The sequence below is a fragment of the Magallana gigas genome, chromosome 10 (genome assembly GCF_963853765.1).
Source record: "Magallana gigas chromosome 10, xbMagGiga1.1, whole genome shotgun sequence".
In the NCBI taxonomy this organism is placed as follows: Eukaryota; Metazoa; Mollusca; class Bivalvia; order Ostreida; family Ostreidae; genus Magallana; species Magallana gigas.
This window is the reverse complement of record NC_088862.1, coordinates 13,932,850-13,950,321: the sequence shown is the minus strand read 5'-3', so window position 1 is coordinate 13,950,321 and position 17,472 is coordinate 13,932,850. Positions and strand designations below refer to the sequence as shown.

General features: G+C 37.2%; 3 protein-coding genes across 3 annotated transcripts; 2 read left to right on the top strand and 1 right to left on the bottom strand.

The window, feature by feature from the left end:
• Window positions 1-7,582: 7,582 nt before the first annotated feature.
• On the top strand, window positions 7,583-8,740 carry LOC105333687 (uncharacterized). Its single transcript, XM_066072624.1, has one exon. It carries the CDS (start codon window positions 7,583-7,585, stop codon window positions 8,738-8,740), a length of 1,158 nt encoding a protein of 385 aa, XP_065928696.1.
• Window positions 8,741-8,882: 142 nt separating this feature from the next.
• On the bottom strand, window positions 8,883-10,814 carry LOC105333713 (uncharacterized). Its single transcript, XM_011436843.4, has 3 exons — window positions 10,645-10,814; window positions 10,125-10,214; window positions 8,883-9,546 (listed from the first exon to the last, which is right to left on the bottom strand). The coding sequence occupies exons 1-3, from the start codon at window positions 10,745-10,747 to the stop codon at window positions 8,924-8,926; spliced, it is 816 nt and encodes a 271-aa protein (XP_011435145.3). The 5' UTR covers window positions 10,748-10,814; the 3' UTR covers window positions 8,883-8,923.
• A 1,449-nt stretch (window positions 10,815-12,263) lies between these two features.
• Window positions 12,264-15,549, top strand: LOC105333688 (uncharacterized). The gene is made up of 2 exons (XM_011436776.4): window positions 12,264-12,341; window positions 13,521-15,549. The coding sequence occupies exon 2, from the start codon at window positions 13,545-13,547 to the stop codon at window positions 15,378-15,380; it is 1,836 nt and encodes a 611-aa protein (XP_011435078.3). The 5' UTR covers window positions 12,264-12,341; window positions 13,521-13,544; the 3' UTR covers window positions 15,381-15,549.
• Window positions 15,550-17,472: the final 1,923 nt, after the last annotated feature.

The window sequence follows — 17,472 nt, the reverse complement described above, 5'->3', positions numbered from 1 at the left end:
AAAACGCAGCTGCTTTATTGTATTGGAATTCTTCGAGTAATATCAATAGACGTCTTAATTGACAGAGCTAAGGAAAAATATGTATTGGCCTGAAAGACTGTGCTCTATCCAATGATGAATGTTTTGTTTTGGATCTACTATTTTACACGTTTGAAGTTCTGTTAATAAAGATCTTTGGTTTGTTGTTATCTAAGGCAAGAAGGGTAAGAGACAGATTGAGCGAGAGGTTTGATAAAGACAGTGGAGAGAGCGGAATGAAAGTGGGGCGAGTGGGGTAAAAGAGAGTGGGCGAGGAGTGAGAGAGAGAGGGGGGAGGGAAGATGGGAAAGAGCAGTTGGGCGGGGTACGATAGAGAGTGAGGCGAAAAGGGTGAGAGAGTGGGGCGAGAGGGGTGAGAGAGAGAAAACATTTGGGGTGATAGGGGTGAGGAGTGGGGTGAGAGAGAGAGGGAGTGGAGCAAGAGGAGTGAGAGAGAGTGTAGCGAGAGGGGTGAGAGAGTGGGGCAAGAGGGTTTAGAGAGGTGAGAGAGAGAGTGGGTCGAGAGAAAGAGTGGCTTGAGAGAGAGAGGGGTGACAGAGAGAGGGGTGAGAGAGAGAGAGGGGTGAGAGAGAGAGGGGTGAGAGAGAGGGATGAGAGAGTAAGTGGGGCGAGAGGGGTGAAAGAGTGAGTGGGGCGAAAGGGGTGAGAGAGTGAGTGGGGTGAGAGAGTGAGAGGGATGAGAGAGTGAGTAGGACGAGGGGCGAGAGAGTGAGTGGGGCGAGAGAGAATGAATGGAGCAAGAGAGTGAGGGGCCAGAGAGTGAGTTGGGCGAGAGGGGCGACAGAGTGAGAGGGGTGAGAGAGTAAGAGGGGTGAGAGAGTGAGAGGGGTGAGAGAGTGTGTGGGGCGAGAGGGGTGAGACAGTGAGTGGGGCGAGAGGGGTGAGACAGTGAGTGAGGGGTGAGTGAGTGGAGCGAGAGGGATGAGAGAGTGAGTTGGGTGAGAGAGTGGGGTGAGAGAGTGAGAGGGGGGAGAGAGTGAATGGGGCGAGAGGGGTGAAAGAGTGAGTGGGGTGTGAGGGGTGAGTGAGTGGGGCGAGAGGGGTGAGGGAGGCGAGAGTGAGAGTGGGGCGAGAGGTTTAAAAGAGTGAGTGGGAAGAGAGGGGTGAGAGTGAGTGGGGCGAGAATATGAGTGAGGCGAGAGTGAGAGTGGGGCGAGAGAGAGTGGGGCGAGAGGGACGAGAGAGAGAGAGAGAGTGGGATGAGAGAGAGAGAGAGGGGTGTGAGAGAGTGGGGCGAGAGGGATTAGAGAGAGAGTGGGGTGAGAGAGAGAGAGAGGGGTGAGAGAGAGTTGGGTCGAGAGAGAGAATAGGGCGAGGGGGTGAGAGAGAGAATTGTGTGAGAGAGAAAGCGAGTGGGGCGAGAGGGGTGAGAAAGGGGCGAGAGAGAGTGAGAGAGAAATCGGACGAGATAACACAGATATATACAACAGTATGTATATGTTTGCATAAAAAAATGAATCATTTTACTTTATAGTAAAGTTAGTTTCATACTTTATAATCGGTATTTATAACTTGCATGAAATAAAAAAAGAAATCATTATCACGTGATTTCTAGTATCAATTGTAAATAGTACTTAATTAAAAGAGAGGAAAAACTTATTTATTCACAGTTTGAGTAGATCTGACACGCATTTTAATCTTTAAAATGTATTGTTTTAATTCAACATTATTTGTATATCTAATTTTAAAAATAAACTGATATAAGATTTTAGATTTGAAAGTTTTAGTTGCGTGGACCCTGAGGTCCACGCAGATAATATATAAGCGAGGTTAAACCGGATGCTATGGGGAAAATTCAGCCTTCGCATGAGCTAGTCTGGTTCCTGTGCGTAATGGGTGGCTCAGGGAACCAGGCTAACACACGATTATCTGAATCGGGATCGGGATTTCGTGCCACATGCACACACACAAAAGTTCAAAGGCGCTATGATTGTAAAGTTATAGATAAACAGTACAGAAACAAAGTATTCTCTTCAAAGAAATGATCGGCATGTGATATGAACTGTCAGTATTATGAAATAAGTTATCATGCCGAAACTGCAATCAATGCATCAGATACATGTAGCATAATTTGCCATGTTCGGTTGTTTTCCGTATAATTTTTTTAAGCATTTAAGAATGATTGAATAATTATGTCGCTGTATAAAAGTTTAAATCTCAAGAAAAATGCATAAAAATATGAAATTTTATATTTACACAAAGCTGTCACTTCATAGTGAACAAAGTAGTGTGAATCGTATTGTGTGCGCAAATAGTAGAATTCGCCGATTGCCTGATACTAAACATGCAAACTTCATTAATAGATAGATCATAGTTATTTTAAAAGTATGAACCCTTTGAATTCTGAGATAAAAAGTCAGGCTGTACATACGTAATGTATACGTTATACAACATACACATTTAGTTGTTAAAAGCAGGGGGGCTAGAGTGGGTGGAATCTCTAATAATCATAAGACTTTCACGTTTTCGTTGGAAACACATGCAAATGGTCCACGTATTGTAGTCCTTTTTTAAAGGACAGTAACTTGTTTTGTTATACTTTCATGTTAAATACTGAAATCTGATTGGTTAAGACGCAGTTAATAATATTTACTATTACCCTCAGCGTTAGCAACGCACTTGGCAACGGGTAACATTAAAAAATGTTACATGCGCGAAAATTATGCGCGTACGGTTCGCTGTAGAATTCACGTTATTCCTATATAAAAGCAGTAAAATTTTCTTAAAAATTTTAAAAAAGACATTCAGTATAACAAAATAAATAGTGCCTGTTTGGGAGGATAACAGTTGAAATTGACACCCCTCGAAAACCATTGTCAACCTCCGCTTCGCGTCGGTTGACAATGGTTTTCTCGGGGTGTCAATTTCAACTGTTACCCTCCCAAACAGGCACTATTTATATATTGTTATACTTTCATGTTAAATACTGAAATCTGATTGGTTAAGACGCAGTTAATAATATTTACTATTACCCTCAGCGTTAGCAACGCACTTGGCAACGGGTAACATTAAAAAATGTTACATGCGCGAAAATTATGCGCGTACGGTTCGCTGTAGAATTCACGTTATTCCTATATAAAAGCAGTAAAATTTTCTTAAAATTTTTAAAAAAGACATTCAGTATAACAAAATAAATAGTGCCTGTTTGGGAGGATAACAGTTGAAATTGACACCCCTCGAAAATCATTGTCAACCTCCGCTTCGCGTCGGTTGATAATGGTTTTCTCGGGGTGTCAATTTCAACTGTTACCCTCCCAAACAGGCACTATTTATATAATACCACCTAAACTGATAAAGAATAACATACAGGTGTAGTTACATAACATTTGGAGATCTTTGCTGCATATAAGATCTCTTTGAACAATGTGCAAACGTAAAACAATAACAGTTTTATCTAAGACAGAGCGACTAGCATACAATCAGTATGAACCTTCGTTGATGAATGGTTTAAATTGAATGGGGAATTTGTTTACGGCAGACAGGTACTTGTGACGTCACGGCTGGAAAGTGTCTCAACGACAATACCTTTATATTGCATGTAGTGGTTACAACTTTATGCATGCAGGTATAGTATTAGAACCATTTTAACAAGAGCTTGGACTCTGGGTTGTTGTGTTAAACAGCACTGCGACATAGGACTGTCTATTTCATTGCTGGCCATTCAGCCATAGCTCTCTGAAATCAACAAGATTTGTCTGGCATTTGAGCTAAGACTACGCAATTGGTGCAAATTTCGCTTGAAACCACGTCATTTTAAACTTGTTTTGACGCAAGAAATAGATAGCTATACGTCCTACTGAAAGTCAAAGGTCTTGTTAAGATGGTTCTAAAGATATTGGGGGGGGGGGTCTTGACTCCAGCTTTTCTAATTTACATTGTATAGATAATGGAAACAAGTCTTGGAACATCCCCACTTCCCCTAACGTCGACCCCCCCCCCGAAATAAATTCTAGTTCCGCCCATGCATACATCTGTTATAGAGTATGGGTAGTTTACACTCTACAGACACATTATCTTATATTGTGTGCATGTTATGTAAATACAGTAGATACGTTATATCATCGACATTCATGATTGTACTCTAATATGTCTCGCGTGAGGCCTAAAGTGAAGTAAAAACTGAAGTTTTCAATTTTTAAAGTTTCAAACGCAAGTAAAACAATACCCTTATTCTGGTCGTTGCAAATATCTCTGTCTCTTTTTCTCTTTCTCTCATCATAATCAACCTTTTCTTTTGTTTAGACGTTAAAAGAATCAAAGTCATTTGGTTGAATGTATAGAGAATAATACATACCCTTTTCCATATCACATCCTGTATCAGCCCAAGACTCCAATATCAGCCCGAGGGCCGAAGGCCTGAGGGATGATATTGGTCGAGGGCTGATACAGGTTGTGATATGGAAAAAGGGTATTTATTATTATATTTATTACATAATTAGTAATAAATTATGTAAAAAGGCATCAACTTGAACAAATTGAATTTAAATAATATTTGAAAGTAGTCTGTACATGTATTAAATAAAAATATGAGTTCTTCTTGTTTTAACAAACATGAAGCTACAGAAAGGAATTTCTTCAGGTTTTAAAAGTTGACTGCTTTAAAACATTTGCTAGCATTTGAAGTTTTCAACTGCACTTACAAATGTCGACTGTAACTGGAAATGTTTTATTTTTCGTCTGTAAACATGCAAAAATGCCGAAGCGAAAAAAGGCAGAGGAGTTCTGCAAGGGGTGTGATACGGATCCGTATCAGCCCTGGAGGGCTGATAACCTGTATCAGCCCCGGAGGCCGATACGGATTTTGTGATGTCATCTGTATCACATGTGCAAAAAACCTGTATTTATTACTAAGTATGTAATAAAAGCAATTCTACTACAGTTATTGCCGAGATCAAAGAGATGCCGCGGACATTATTATACAAATATTGACTGGGGTTGAGGGCAACATTGATTATATTAGCCCCCGAGGGACGAAATATTGCCCGACGCGAAGCGGAGGGCAATATTTTCGTCCCAAGGGGGCTAATATAATCAATGTTGCCCGAAAACACAGTCAGTATTTGTTTTGTTATATGAAGAAACAAATCAAAATTTAAGAAAGTAATTGAAAAAAGATTGCCGTAATTTTCTCAGCTCAACAAAGAATTCACGAATTCAATTTTGTGCAAAGTTCATTTTCAAAATATCCGCCGCATCAAACGGTGACTAGTGATATTCCGCCGACTGTAAGAATTAAAATACAGATGTTCTACCTGATTTTCCTTCTCAGAAATTCGCAAATCCTTATATCCGTTATGATAGCAAACAGTTGCATTGCGCGTCCGTTGTTTACTTGCCTTGACTGACTCTCTATTATGACGTCACATTGTTTTGGAGTCGCTAAAGGTTATTTACGTCATCGTTTACAAATCAACAAATCAGAGGCGATTATTTGAAACAGAGGGAATGTTCATTAGATATTATTCCTAGCCGGTCAATATAAAAAAAATATTGACCGGTCAATATTTTTCGGACGAGCTAATATTACAATTAATGACTATTCGTCTATATAGAGTTATATAGTGAGAATATTCTACTGAATATAACAATCTCCAATATACCACGAACGTCATCAGTAAATTATCAGATCAGAAATACCTATTTGTCTCGCACTGACTATGAAAGTACAACTTCAAACCGTAAAAAGTTTTAAAACCGTGTCAGTTTCACGTGTTAGTTCCAGTCAAAACGATGTGTATTGCCTCAAATGTTTATTTTTAAGAGATCAATGCGGCTGTTCCTAGCACCTCCCTAGCATTTTTTCACTGCATGTTTTTACATAAAATATATATCGTGTAGTAGTAATAATCGTATTAAATTGCCTTTATAATATTAGGAACATGATTCAAAGATATTTTATAAATAAGATAAGAATATTAAAAAACCAAAGAAATTTCTGTCGTCTGCATGTGATTCCTTTGATCGATACACATGTAAACATTACCAACAAAACCATTGGGGTTACACGGAACAGCCGTCAAAATGACCTAGATCGTCTCTCTATAGCAGAAACGATCTGTAGAAATACTGGGCTGTTAGTAGAATAGAAATAAAGTTCTTGTTATCGTGAATGTTGCAGAATAACCTCCTCGGTCTCGAAATGTTGTTTGAAATATAAAAGCCTCGGCTAACGCCTCGGCTTTTATATTTCAAAACAACATTTCTCGACCTCGGAGGTTATTCTGCAACATTCACGAAAACTCGTACTTTATTTCTTAAATATACAACAAATTTCCCGGTGCTTAAATGATACTGATCTGTTGTCCTCCTGAGAGAGAGAGAGAGAGAGAGAGAGAGAGAGAGAGAGAGAGAGAGAGAGAGAGAGAGAGAGAGAGAGATGAACGAAATTCTATTGGTGTCACAATGATGACGTCACGTTTCATTCATCAAATGTTTTACTTCTAGTGACGCACACGGCCTGTAGAGAACTTTAAGCTTAACGTTAGTAAGTACACACATAATTATATTTATCTTATATATTATATTCAATTAATGACTTCAAAATGTTGATTGCATATTAACAGAATTCATTTTTGGTTTTATGTATGTAACGTTTATAAGTGACATTGGCCTCGCTTCGGCCGTTCGATCCTCGCTAGTCAATGGTTAATGGTTTTGCTTATAAACCGTTTGCCGATATACATGCATTGTAAATTGCCGGCGTATAAGGAAAGTAGTGTATTGGAAACCCTTGGCTAGCGAAGATGTTCGAACTTTCATCATCATGCGGTACTACCACCGTACCAGCCAGATTATTGAAGCCTATATACTGATACTGTACATAAACAAACTTATATTCGCATCACATAATAATCTAATAATATTATATTTTTCTCCTTATAAAAAATATATACCCACTGCTAATAATACACGTGTAGAAGTAGGTAAAGGGTGTAACTTTTAGTATGAATAAAATATATATAACGTAATGTGCTTGTAAACTGCGTAACATTGAATGCAAGTTTGACAAAATATTATTGCGATTTTCTTAACCTTTACACTGCCCAAGTAGCTAATTCCAAGTATCGATGAAATTCTACATTTATTCATTTGTCGTGTAATCTAGATGAATATATGAAATTTATGAATGTCTACATCTATGTCGGTATATCTACACCTATGTAAATAGTAAATGTACTAGAACTGCGTTTCGTAAAGACTTGTCATGAAGTAAAACCTGCTATATTTCCCCTTGAAACAAAATATTTGTCTGTCGCGTTGTCTTCATGGAAATATTTTCTCTTCTTTAATTACAGGGTGCACAATGAGATTGCACGTGAAGCACATGTTGATCATTCCAATTTTTTTCGTCATAGTCTTATTCTTTCTACTACACAATGACAACAAGCGACTTCTTGTGCCCCTCAATGACCCTTTTTACAACAGACAACAAAGAGAATACCACGTGACAACATCATTTCCAGATACCCGTATGTCCTACCAACTTGCTTTGAAAACATCACCAATCCTATCAAACTTAAACGTCACAAAAGACGACACCTTAATGGCATGGTCAAAATCCAACACCTCCATCTGTAATAATAGCTTTACCGGTTTCGCCCATCTGTTCGCCATACTGAAAGGAGTTCTTCTGGATCCTTCCTTCAGCGCGGGGCCACAAGGAGGGGAGAGAATAGAAAGCGTTCTCAACCAGCCGGAAGAGAAAGAGTTCCTAACCCTAAAACCAGGATATTTTCAAATCCGTTGTGACAACAATACTGAAGATATGAAGTACAAGTTTCAACATGGCGACCATCTTGTAAAATGGATGGCAGCGCTGAAACTGGTTTCAAAGATGCCCGAGCACCAGGAAGTTGACAAAATCACCATGGCAGTAACTCGATACGAGTATGCTAATGTTTATCATACGATGACCGACTGGTACAATGCCTTTCTGATGCTCTTGTTTTTCAATGTTAAAAGTTTCACCGCTAACATCTTGTTTATTGATAGTCATCCCCAAGGTGGGCTTGATTCTATCTGGACCACTTTGTTTGGAGGGTATGGTCACGCTGGACAACTGACGAAGCCTCAGTATTTCAAGACTCTGATTTGGAATATCCAAGGGTACAAAAGTCCCATGTTTCGACATAACTTGCCATCAATACCGCATATTGAAATCTTTAGGCTATTCTTTCTCGCGAAACATAACGTACCGATTACCAAACGGCTGAACTGTGAAAAACTGCATATAACTTTTCTTTGGCGACGCGATTATGTAGCGCATCCACGAAATCCAAGAGGTATTATTAGCCGGAAGGTTAAAAACGAAAAAGAACTAGAAGACTCGGTACACAAGTTATATCCAAACCATTGTATCGTCAGCCTGCGGACAGAGAATATGAGTATGCATGACCAACTTGGGGTCATTGCAAGGACTGACATTTTAGTAGGCATGCACGGTGCAGGGTTAACACTGGCGCTGTTCCTCCCAAAACACGCAGGACTCATTGAGCTGTACCCAAAATACTGGTCTGTTGACAACGTCCACTTTAAGGCAATCGCTAGGTGGCGAAACCTACAGTACACACAGTGGCAAAACATGGACAATAAGATGGAGTTCCCCGATTACTTCACTTATATCGCTCCGTCTGTCATTCAAAACCTACTATCCAATATCATTGGTTTAATGTGTAAACCCAATAAAGACAAGGAAAGGTGATCATATGGATTCGTTTGTGCATACAACAATAGAAAGTTAATCATGCATGTCATGTAAATCATCAAGTTTTTATGAATTCATTTGATTTTGTGTAAACAGCTGCTTTCTAATTTTATAATAGATAATTATATATGCAAACAAATAAGGAGTTTGTTTTTTTCTGTTTATGAATATCAACAGTAATTAAAACACAAATTTTCCTATTAAAAATCCAAGGGACACAACTCCTGCCAAGGTTTTGTACTCTGTCGGAGTTAACACCCTTGTCCACTTCGTGCGTCTTTCCTTGGCAAGTAATTGAATAGTAATCACTACATGTAAAACATCAGGGAGGATGAATCCCAGATTACGAAACCTTTGAAATGGTTGGTCTCTCCATAGTATCAACTGTGCGAAGAATTGATCAACTCCACCCAACAAAATGTGAATAAGACTCATAGAAATAATTCCTAACGCACTCACAGAGTCTACGTCACAATCTTTAGAACACAACTGGAAAACGTTCCACGTGGAAAATAGTTCTGTCACTGTGAAGAAAAGTTGGTGCAAAAACTGTTTGTAAAATCCATCATTCGTGTAATTGACAAACATCCAAAATGAGTAATAGTTCGGATATATGTCTAAGATAAAAAGCGCTAGCATTCTCCATCTTAGAATACCGGTGTGGTATAGGTTATAGAGACGCTTGAAGGCTTCGTAAGAGAAAATGATACATCCCAGTGTCAGGGCCCAGATGACGAGCATTTCAAACGTAGCGTTGAAGTAGATGTGTTTGTATGATGTTTTCCCCAGTCTTTCGTAAGAACCTTAAAACGGAAAAAAATCAAACATGAAGATCTTTAAAAGACCTTTCTCTCCCTATCAGGAGGCTGAAGGCTCAACAAGTCCCTTATTTGATCTACTAAATAATTCTTTTATACATATAGTTGATTATAAACTATTACAAGTATCTAATTTTAAAAAAAATATATAAATATTTAAACATTAAAATTTGAATACTTTCCTGCATATATTTACACAGAACTCTTCGTCATAAGGAGATAAATATAGTCCAAAATGGCCATGATTACGCAGTTCTGTTTACACTTCACCCCATGAACCTTTCACAATTATCCACAATGTACAGTAACTGTAAATGTACTTTATTTGGCTGTGAATTATGTTGAGCGCGGTTGGCGGAATGCAGATTCCGCTAAATCAAGAACATCGCCAAATGCATTGCGTACATGTATAAGAATAGTTACATTGAGGAATACGCTGATTCAAATCCACGCCAACTTGTTCAAAAACTAATTTCCGCCAAAAATCATTCACGTCAAATATAATACGTTTACAGTAAGTTATACTTACATTATAATAGCAAAAAATGTGTAAAATCGCAAACCTTTGAAGACGGTATCGAAGCAGTCACAGTGACAGTGTGTCCGATTTACTGGGGGTTTGTTAGGGACCCAGAATATCTTGTTGACAATTCCTACAACACACATCAATATGTAGGATCAATGTTATAAAAAGTTATGCCTTTATGTTACCGCATATCAGTATGTCTCCTGTGTTCTGGTATAAAAAGGACAAGGATTTCTTCATGAAACCACATAAAGAAAACATGTGAATCAGTGTAATATAATTAAGTTAAACAAATATGATCAATGCACAGATCTTGAGGGGATGGTGCCCCACCCCCACCCCCCTGGAAAATTTAAACTTACTAAATTAACATAAATTATAGGTGTCCGGACCCTCTCACGATTTCCTTCAGAAAAAAAATATCCCCAAACCCGCCACCCCTTTTTGGAAAAAAAATCTGAAACCGTGCATACTGTTAGTGTAAAAAATGCATATTAGTACATACGTTCAATGCATGCATGAACAATGCATGTATTGACACAAATCAATTTCAATACCTATGTGTATATATGGAACAATCGCTACTAGCGATGCTGCCACTACTTGTCCACACAAGCGGCCCTGTCTTTGAGATGGCGGCGTCCATATTGGTGACTTCATGATGAATTCACCCCTCCAAGTTTTCAGCCTTTTAATATTTTATAAAAAAAAAAAAACGGGGTTCCTCCTCTGTTAATACACATAAAATCGACATTGTATAATTAAGTTTTTGAATATTACCAGAGACAAATTTTATATGAATTTCATATCAACAGATCCATGCATAGGGAGGCTTAATAATTTCATTTGAGCACGTTTAATTAATGATGAAACTTACTTTCATTGCATTCGTATTGTACACAAGCCAGTCCGTACGAAAGGTCAATAGAACTAAAGTCGTGACCCTATGTATACGTATAGATTAAAAAAAAAACCCCACACTGTCAGCATTCCGTTTAGTCAACTTTGTAATCTGTATTTGATCTCTGTTAGCAATTTAAAGGGACCTATTGGTAATTTAAAGGGACTTTCTTGTGAGTAATTTCTCAAAGCTTTAAAAAGTTTATATTAAGGTTAATAGATCTCTCTCTCTCTCTCTCTCTCTCTCTCTCTCTCTCTCTCTCTCTCTGAGGAACACAGAGTTTACAACAATATAAGGTTAGTCTCGTTCAACTCGACGCTCGACTGTCTCCATAAATCCTTGTCGGAGATTTACGGTGTCAGCCGAGCGTTTGGTTGAACGAGACTAGAGTTCAAAATTGCTTGGATCCTTATAATTTTCGAGAAATATTTCTATTACTGATACATAGTTTGATTGAATTAATTTTATCTTTAAATATTATTTAACATGATTCATGTGGGGGTTTCTCGACATTCTTGTCGAAAAGGTCCAAAAATTCATATTAAAAAAATGTGCGTAGGGCCTAATTCAAATTAGAAACTACATGTACTTGTCATGCAAAATAACATATCATTGATTTTAAAATAAATAAACATCGACAAAATCAACTCCCGTCAGTTCTTCAGTACTTTGATTTATACTAGAACCGGTCTATATAGAATTTGTTGGACGAGTCTGCCGACAAAAAGTTCAACAAATACCTAATCTTTATTCCACAATCGAAGAATTTGTAAAAGCATAAGAGTAATTAAAAAACCAGCTGTTCTATAAAGAAAAATATATTTTTATTTTGTTGAAAAATAGAGGAATACTTTTTTTTAACGAATATTAAGCTTTGTCTTAGTGTGAAATAATTACTACTGAAAGACAGGAATGGATGTCTAAAATTCTGTACAGAGTTAAAAGTGAAACTAAAATTACACGTACGCGAGTAAATACAAGCATAGAAAATGAGGACTCATAGTTATGTTGAACTATTTCCTTATATCTACCCTTTTAAGTTACTATACAGATATTATAATAAAAATAAATCAATCGATTTTTCTTCCATAATACTTATTTAAATAGCTCTAAACACCAGATGAATGTAAATGAAAAGTTGCCACAAAAGAATCTATGAAGTGAATGAATTTTACTGAATTATATCTCTTTTTCGTTACTGCTATTGAAAAACAACCCTTTCAATCTTGTTTAAAAGTTTGCCCCTTTATATCGATTTCTGTTGTTGCACACGGCGCGCGCTCTTACAAAGAAGGTTGCTAGACAGGAAATGCACAAACACCTGCAATCGCCATATTGGATTAGAAAAAGAAGGTTTGTAGTTTTTGATGGGTCAAACTATGTTAAAGTTAACTAATAGTTAGTATACAGAATGCATTAGCAAGTGCTTGGATGTATAATTTTTTTTTTCTTTTTACAAAATAATAATGTACAATTTAGTGTGCTTCTTTAAAGCTTCCCCAAAACAACTGAAACAAAAATTTGAATAATATAGGGTCATAAACCACATATTTCCTATAGAAACAATCAAAATATAAAACACTGTGCCGGATAATTATGCCAGTGCCAAGGTGGCATTTTTGCACCCGCTTAAGATGCAGTTTCGGAAAAATCCATGTATACCAAATGATAGACCATTGTCTAGAGAGTATAAAACCACTTTTGTTTTTAGTGTGTTTTACCTGACAGGTGAGATATTTACCTTTAAAGATTAATATCCCATCGGAAAATGATGAATCCCATAGGAAAATTGACTCTCCTACAGGAAATATTGACAATCCTACAGGATTTTTTAAAAGTCCTGCAGGAATTATATTTCCTATAGGAGAATGGTAATTCCTGTAGGAATTTGATTCAGACATGTAGTTTTCCTATAGGATATTAAGTTTTCCTATCGGATTTTATCAAATCCTATCGGAATTAAAATTCCTATAGGAAGTTCTTGTATTCCGATAGGAAATTTCAAATTACCTATAGGAATATCGATTTTCCTGTGGGAAAAATTATTTTCCTGTAGGAATTTATTTTTGAAAGGTAAATATCTTACCTGACAGGTGAGATACACTGATAACAAATGTGGTTGTTAACTCTTTAAGCAATGGTCTATCATATGGCATATTTGAATTTTTCGATATATGCAGCTTAAGCGGGTGCAAAAATGCCACCTTGGCACTGGCATAATTATCCGGCACAGTGTTATAAGTAAATACTGCTATAAAGAGGCTGGGCTATCAACAAATTACCACTCAGATCTATCATATGTAGCTAGAAAAAAAATTTAACTTCAAAATTTAATTTAGTAAAAAAACATACTTCCGGTTTAGGATTTGAATATTTTTCTATATTTTCATACATAACTTTCCTCCTTAATGAGATCATAGAAATGGGCACGGCCACCCAGTCCCCAATGGCCATAAGGGCCAAATAATCATATCTGAGCTTAATTATCATGTTATTATATTCCCTAGTTTTTAATGTATTTTTGTCTTGTAGGTTTAAAATAATAAGCCCCGGACAATGTACTACAGTAAAACTCCCCAATGTGCCTTGTGTGATACGCCTAACCCCCAGTTATCATATTGTAACAAATGCTACGTCGATCTTTGCGAGACCTGTGTTGAGAAACATGTTTCAAGTTATTCAGTGAAACATCGAATTGTAACATTCAAAGAAAGAAAAAAGGAACCTAAATATCCGAAATGCTCAAGACACATTGGGAGACCGTGTAAACGTTTTTGTTTAACATGTAACATTCCTTCTTGTGGGCAGTGTTATTCATCCTATGAGCATAAAGGACATTATCTCGTTGAATTTTTTGTTAACTTGGCAAAAGCAAGAGAAGAGATATCAACAGATTTACAAGAGTTGGAAAACTCCATCTATCCCGAATATCAGAAGTTTGCACCTTATATTTTGAGTCTGAGAACTAATCTGAAAAAAGATTCCCGAAAATTGGCGAACGATCTGAATAAACGAAGAGAAGAATTGATCCGAGAGATAGACGACATTATCAACAAACTAACCTCAGATTTCGTTGATGTAAAAAATAATTTTCTGTTCGCTCTGAACAAACAAGAACACGAAATCAAACAAACCGTACCCGAAGTCATTCAAAGCATTGAGGAGTTGAAGAAACTGTCAAACTCCAACGATGGATGCCTTGTCTCCGAATACATATCCAGGAATGCTGAATTCAGAATGTTGCTTAATGAAATCGAAGTCTGCCTACCAATATTCACTCCTGGAAAGCTTAACAAAAAGAAATTTTGGAGACAATTTGGTTCTCTCTCACTGCCTTCTGTGGAAACAGAAAATTATACAAACAACATAGAATCCTCGGAAACGAGCCAATCTCCCCCGGTCCAACCTCTACCGGATGTGCCTCAATCCCCGGAAAGGAACCCATCTCCCCCTGTTCTACATCTACCGGATGTGGCTCAATTCCCGGTAATGAACCCATTTCTCCTGCCCCAACCTCTACTGGATGTGCCCCAGTCACCAGAAACGACCCCATCTCCCCCGCTTCGACCCCTACTAGATGTGCCTCAAATCCTGAAAGCAATAGACACAGGGTCTGCAAATCTATCCAGCGTGGCTTTACTTAGCGATGAGGAGTTATGGACAACTGGGAACGACTGCATCATCACGCTCCATAATCTCCAGGGTCAACTATTGCAGTCAGTCCAAACCAAGTCTGGGATCAAGCCATCAGATATAGCAGTGACATGGAATGGGGATCTGGTTTATATAATTATTGACCCGCCGTTTAGAACTGTGAACAAAATAGTGAATACACAGGTACAGGAGTTGCTTACGCTTCGGGAATGGAGACCCCGCCATGTCTGTTGTACCATATCCGGTGATATTCTAGTTGTTATGGTTAGTGATGATAAACAAACGAAAGTTGTACGTTATTTTGCATATGGGTCCAAGGAAATTCAGTTCAATGACAAAGTGGATCCCCTCTATTCGTCTGGTCAATACTCTTTATACATTAGTAGTAACAGGAACGGTGATATTTGTGTAGCTGACAACGAGGCCGGTGCAGTTGTTGTTGTCAGTGAGTCCGGGAAATTTCGATTTACCTACACAGGTTCTCAAGCCTACAACCGGAAGTTGTCATTTATTCCAGTTGGGATCGCTACGGATAGTAGTTTCCGTATACTTACGTCAGACCGCCTCAACAACTGCATACATATCATAGATCAGAACGGAGAGTTCCTGCGATACATTGACAGCTGTGATTTAGATGATCTGTGGGGTTTATGTGTGGATACCAAAGATAATCTCTTTGTGGCCGAGTGGAAAAAAGGTCAAGTGAAAAAAATCCAATACTGCGAAGAAATAAATTGACTATGCAATATATACGAAAATAAAACAACTATTGTAGATTTTTTTTTAGATTAATTGTCAAAAAATTGACACGTCGTGTGAAAAAAAATGACTCTACTTTTCAAAGTTAGTGTTTGTGTGGCTTGTAATTTGTAGAGGCGTCGGAAGCAAATTGAAAATTGGGGGAGCAGAAGGGGTGGGGGTAGACTTGTCAGAAATCTTGACAAGCCAAAAAAAGATTTTAGTTATGGTTATGTATAAGTAAGGGGGCGGTTCCGACGCCAATGATATTTTTTTTGTAAAAATATAATCATTTAATATTTATTCATTTGATGAGATATCGGCGCTTCTGATTGGTCGAAAAATTTCTTTGATACCTGCATCAATAAAATGTTTGCCGGATCTACTCTTCTCAACTGTTTTGATCTAACACTATTTATAGAACGGGTATTTCCAAGATAAACACTGTCAACAAAATGTAAAGTTGTGTCTGTTTTATTGTCAGCAAGAAAAATGCAATCTTGTGAATATAAAAACTTGAAAGTTTAACCTTCAAAAATGAACGAAACACATTATTTGATTCACGAAATAGAAAATTAAGCGTCTTCTCACGATTTCGTCTGCTTGAGATCAATCAACATTTACAGCGAGGCTGGCTGTTCCTTTTCCAGGAATATTATAACGAACATATAGGCCTATAAACTTTCACGGTAACACTGCACTGCTGTTCAAATTTGGTAACGATAATCATAAGTTTCAAATTTACACACGTACATGATCGGTCATCAGAAATAGAGTCGTAAAGAAAAGCTATGAGTAATGCATCAACTCCTTCGGCGCATTCCAAGCGGCAGATATGCCATTTAAGTACATCACTGGCTATCTAGTTACCACAACGTTTACAAAAGTCGCCTATACATACTATTCTTTGTCGACATATCGGCTATTTTCGTACACGATCGCCTTTCCTTGGATGGTTATGTCCAGTTGCATTTTCCAGCGATCTCACATGAAAACTAGTTTTAATACGAGTTTTTCTGCACAGGGAATAATATCACAAGCTATCGCATGTATTTTCCTTTCGTTTTCAATTCAGCCAGTTCAGATTTTAACTCACTATTTGTGTTTAATCCATTAAATTCAGCTCAATAGCTCTGCATCAGCTGAAGGCGCATCCATTTTGAATACTGTTGCTGTTGTTGTTTTGTATTCATACGCGCCGCTTCATTTACATTATTTACATGTTTGATCAATGACACTTCACATTTTTTTATTTGAAAATGTTTTATTAAATGATAAGAAATGAAGATAATAATTTTTCTATTGATCGACGTATCAAAGAAAAAATTGACCGGAAAACTTTTTCATCAATGCGCTACGCGCATTGATGAAGTTTTCCGGTCAATTTTTTCTTTGATACGTCGATCAATAGAAAAATTATTATCTTCATTTCTTAATGAAATAAAAATACAGTCGGAAACAAAGAGTGATTTATGATTTATTTTATTTGCTGTTGATATACAACAAAGTTTATCCAAATATATTTTAAATATTTTATTAAATAAAAATAAAAATCATACATTGATTTTATTTTTATTGAATTAAAAATTTAAAAAAAAAGAAAAAAGAAAAGAAAAAAAAGAACGGTAACAAAAGCCAAAAAACCCCAAACAGATATTGTTTTTTTTAATGCGATCTGTTTGAATAATAATTAAAAAAAAGGCAGTAGTAATCTGTATAATTACCGTAAAATCTGAATCAAAATTAAAGATCAACGCATTATCAAGCCTGAAGTAACACTCATTTTACATGACATAGCACATGCATGGATCTATAGGGGGACCTCGGAAAAGGTGGTCCGGACAATGCAATAAATATGTATTTATTGTTAAACTTTATGACCAATAATAACCATGATTTTTAGAAAAATATAAAAATTAATATTATATAACTATTTAGTAAAAAAATTAATAAATATAACAAACATCAATAGACAAGTCCATCAGTCTGCCTATCGGAAAATCTCTCTCTCTCTCTCTCTCTCTCTCTCTCTCTCTCTCTCTCTCTCTCTCTCTCTCTCTCTCTCTCTCTCTCTCTCTCTCTCTCTCTCTAC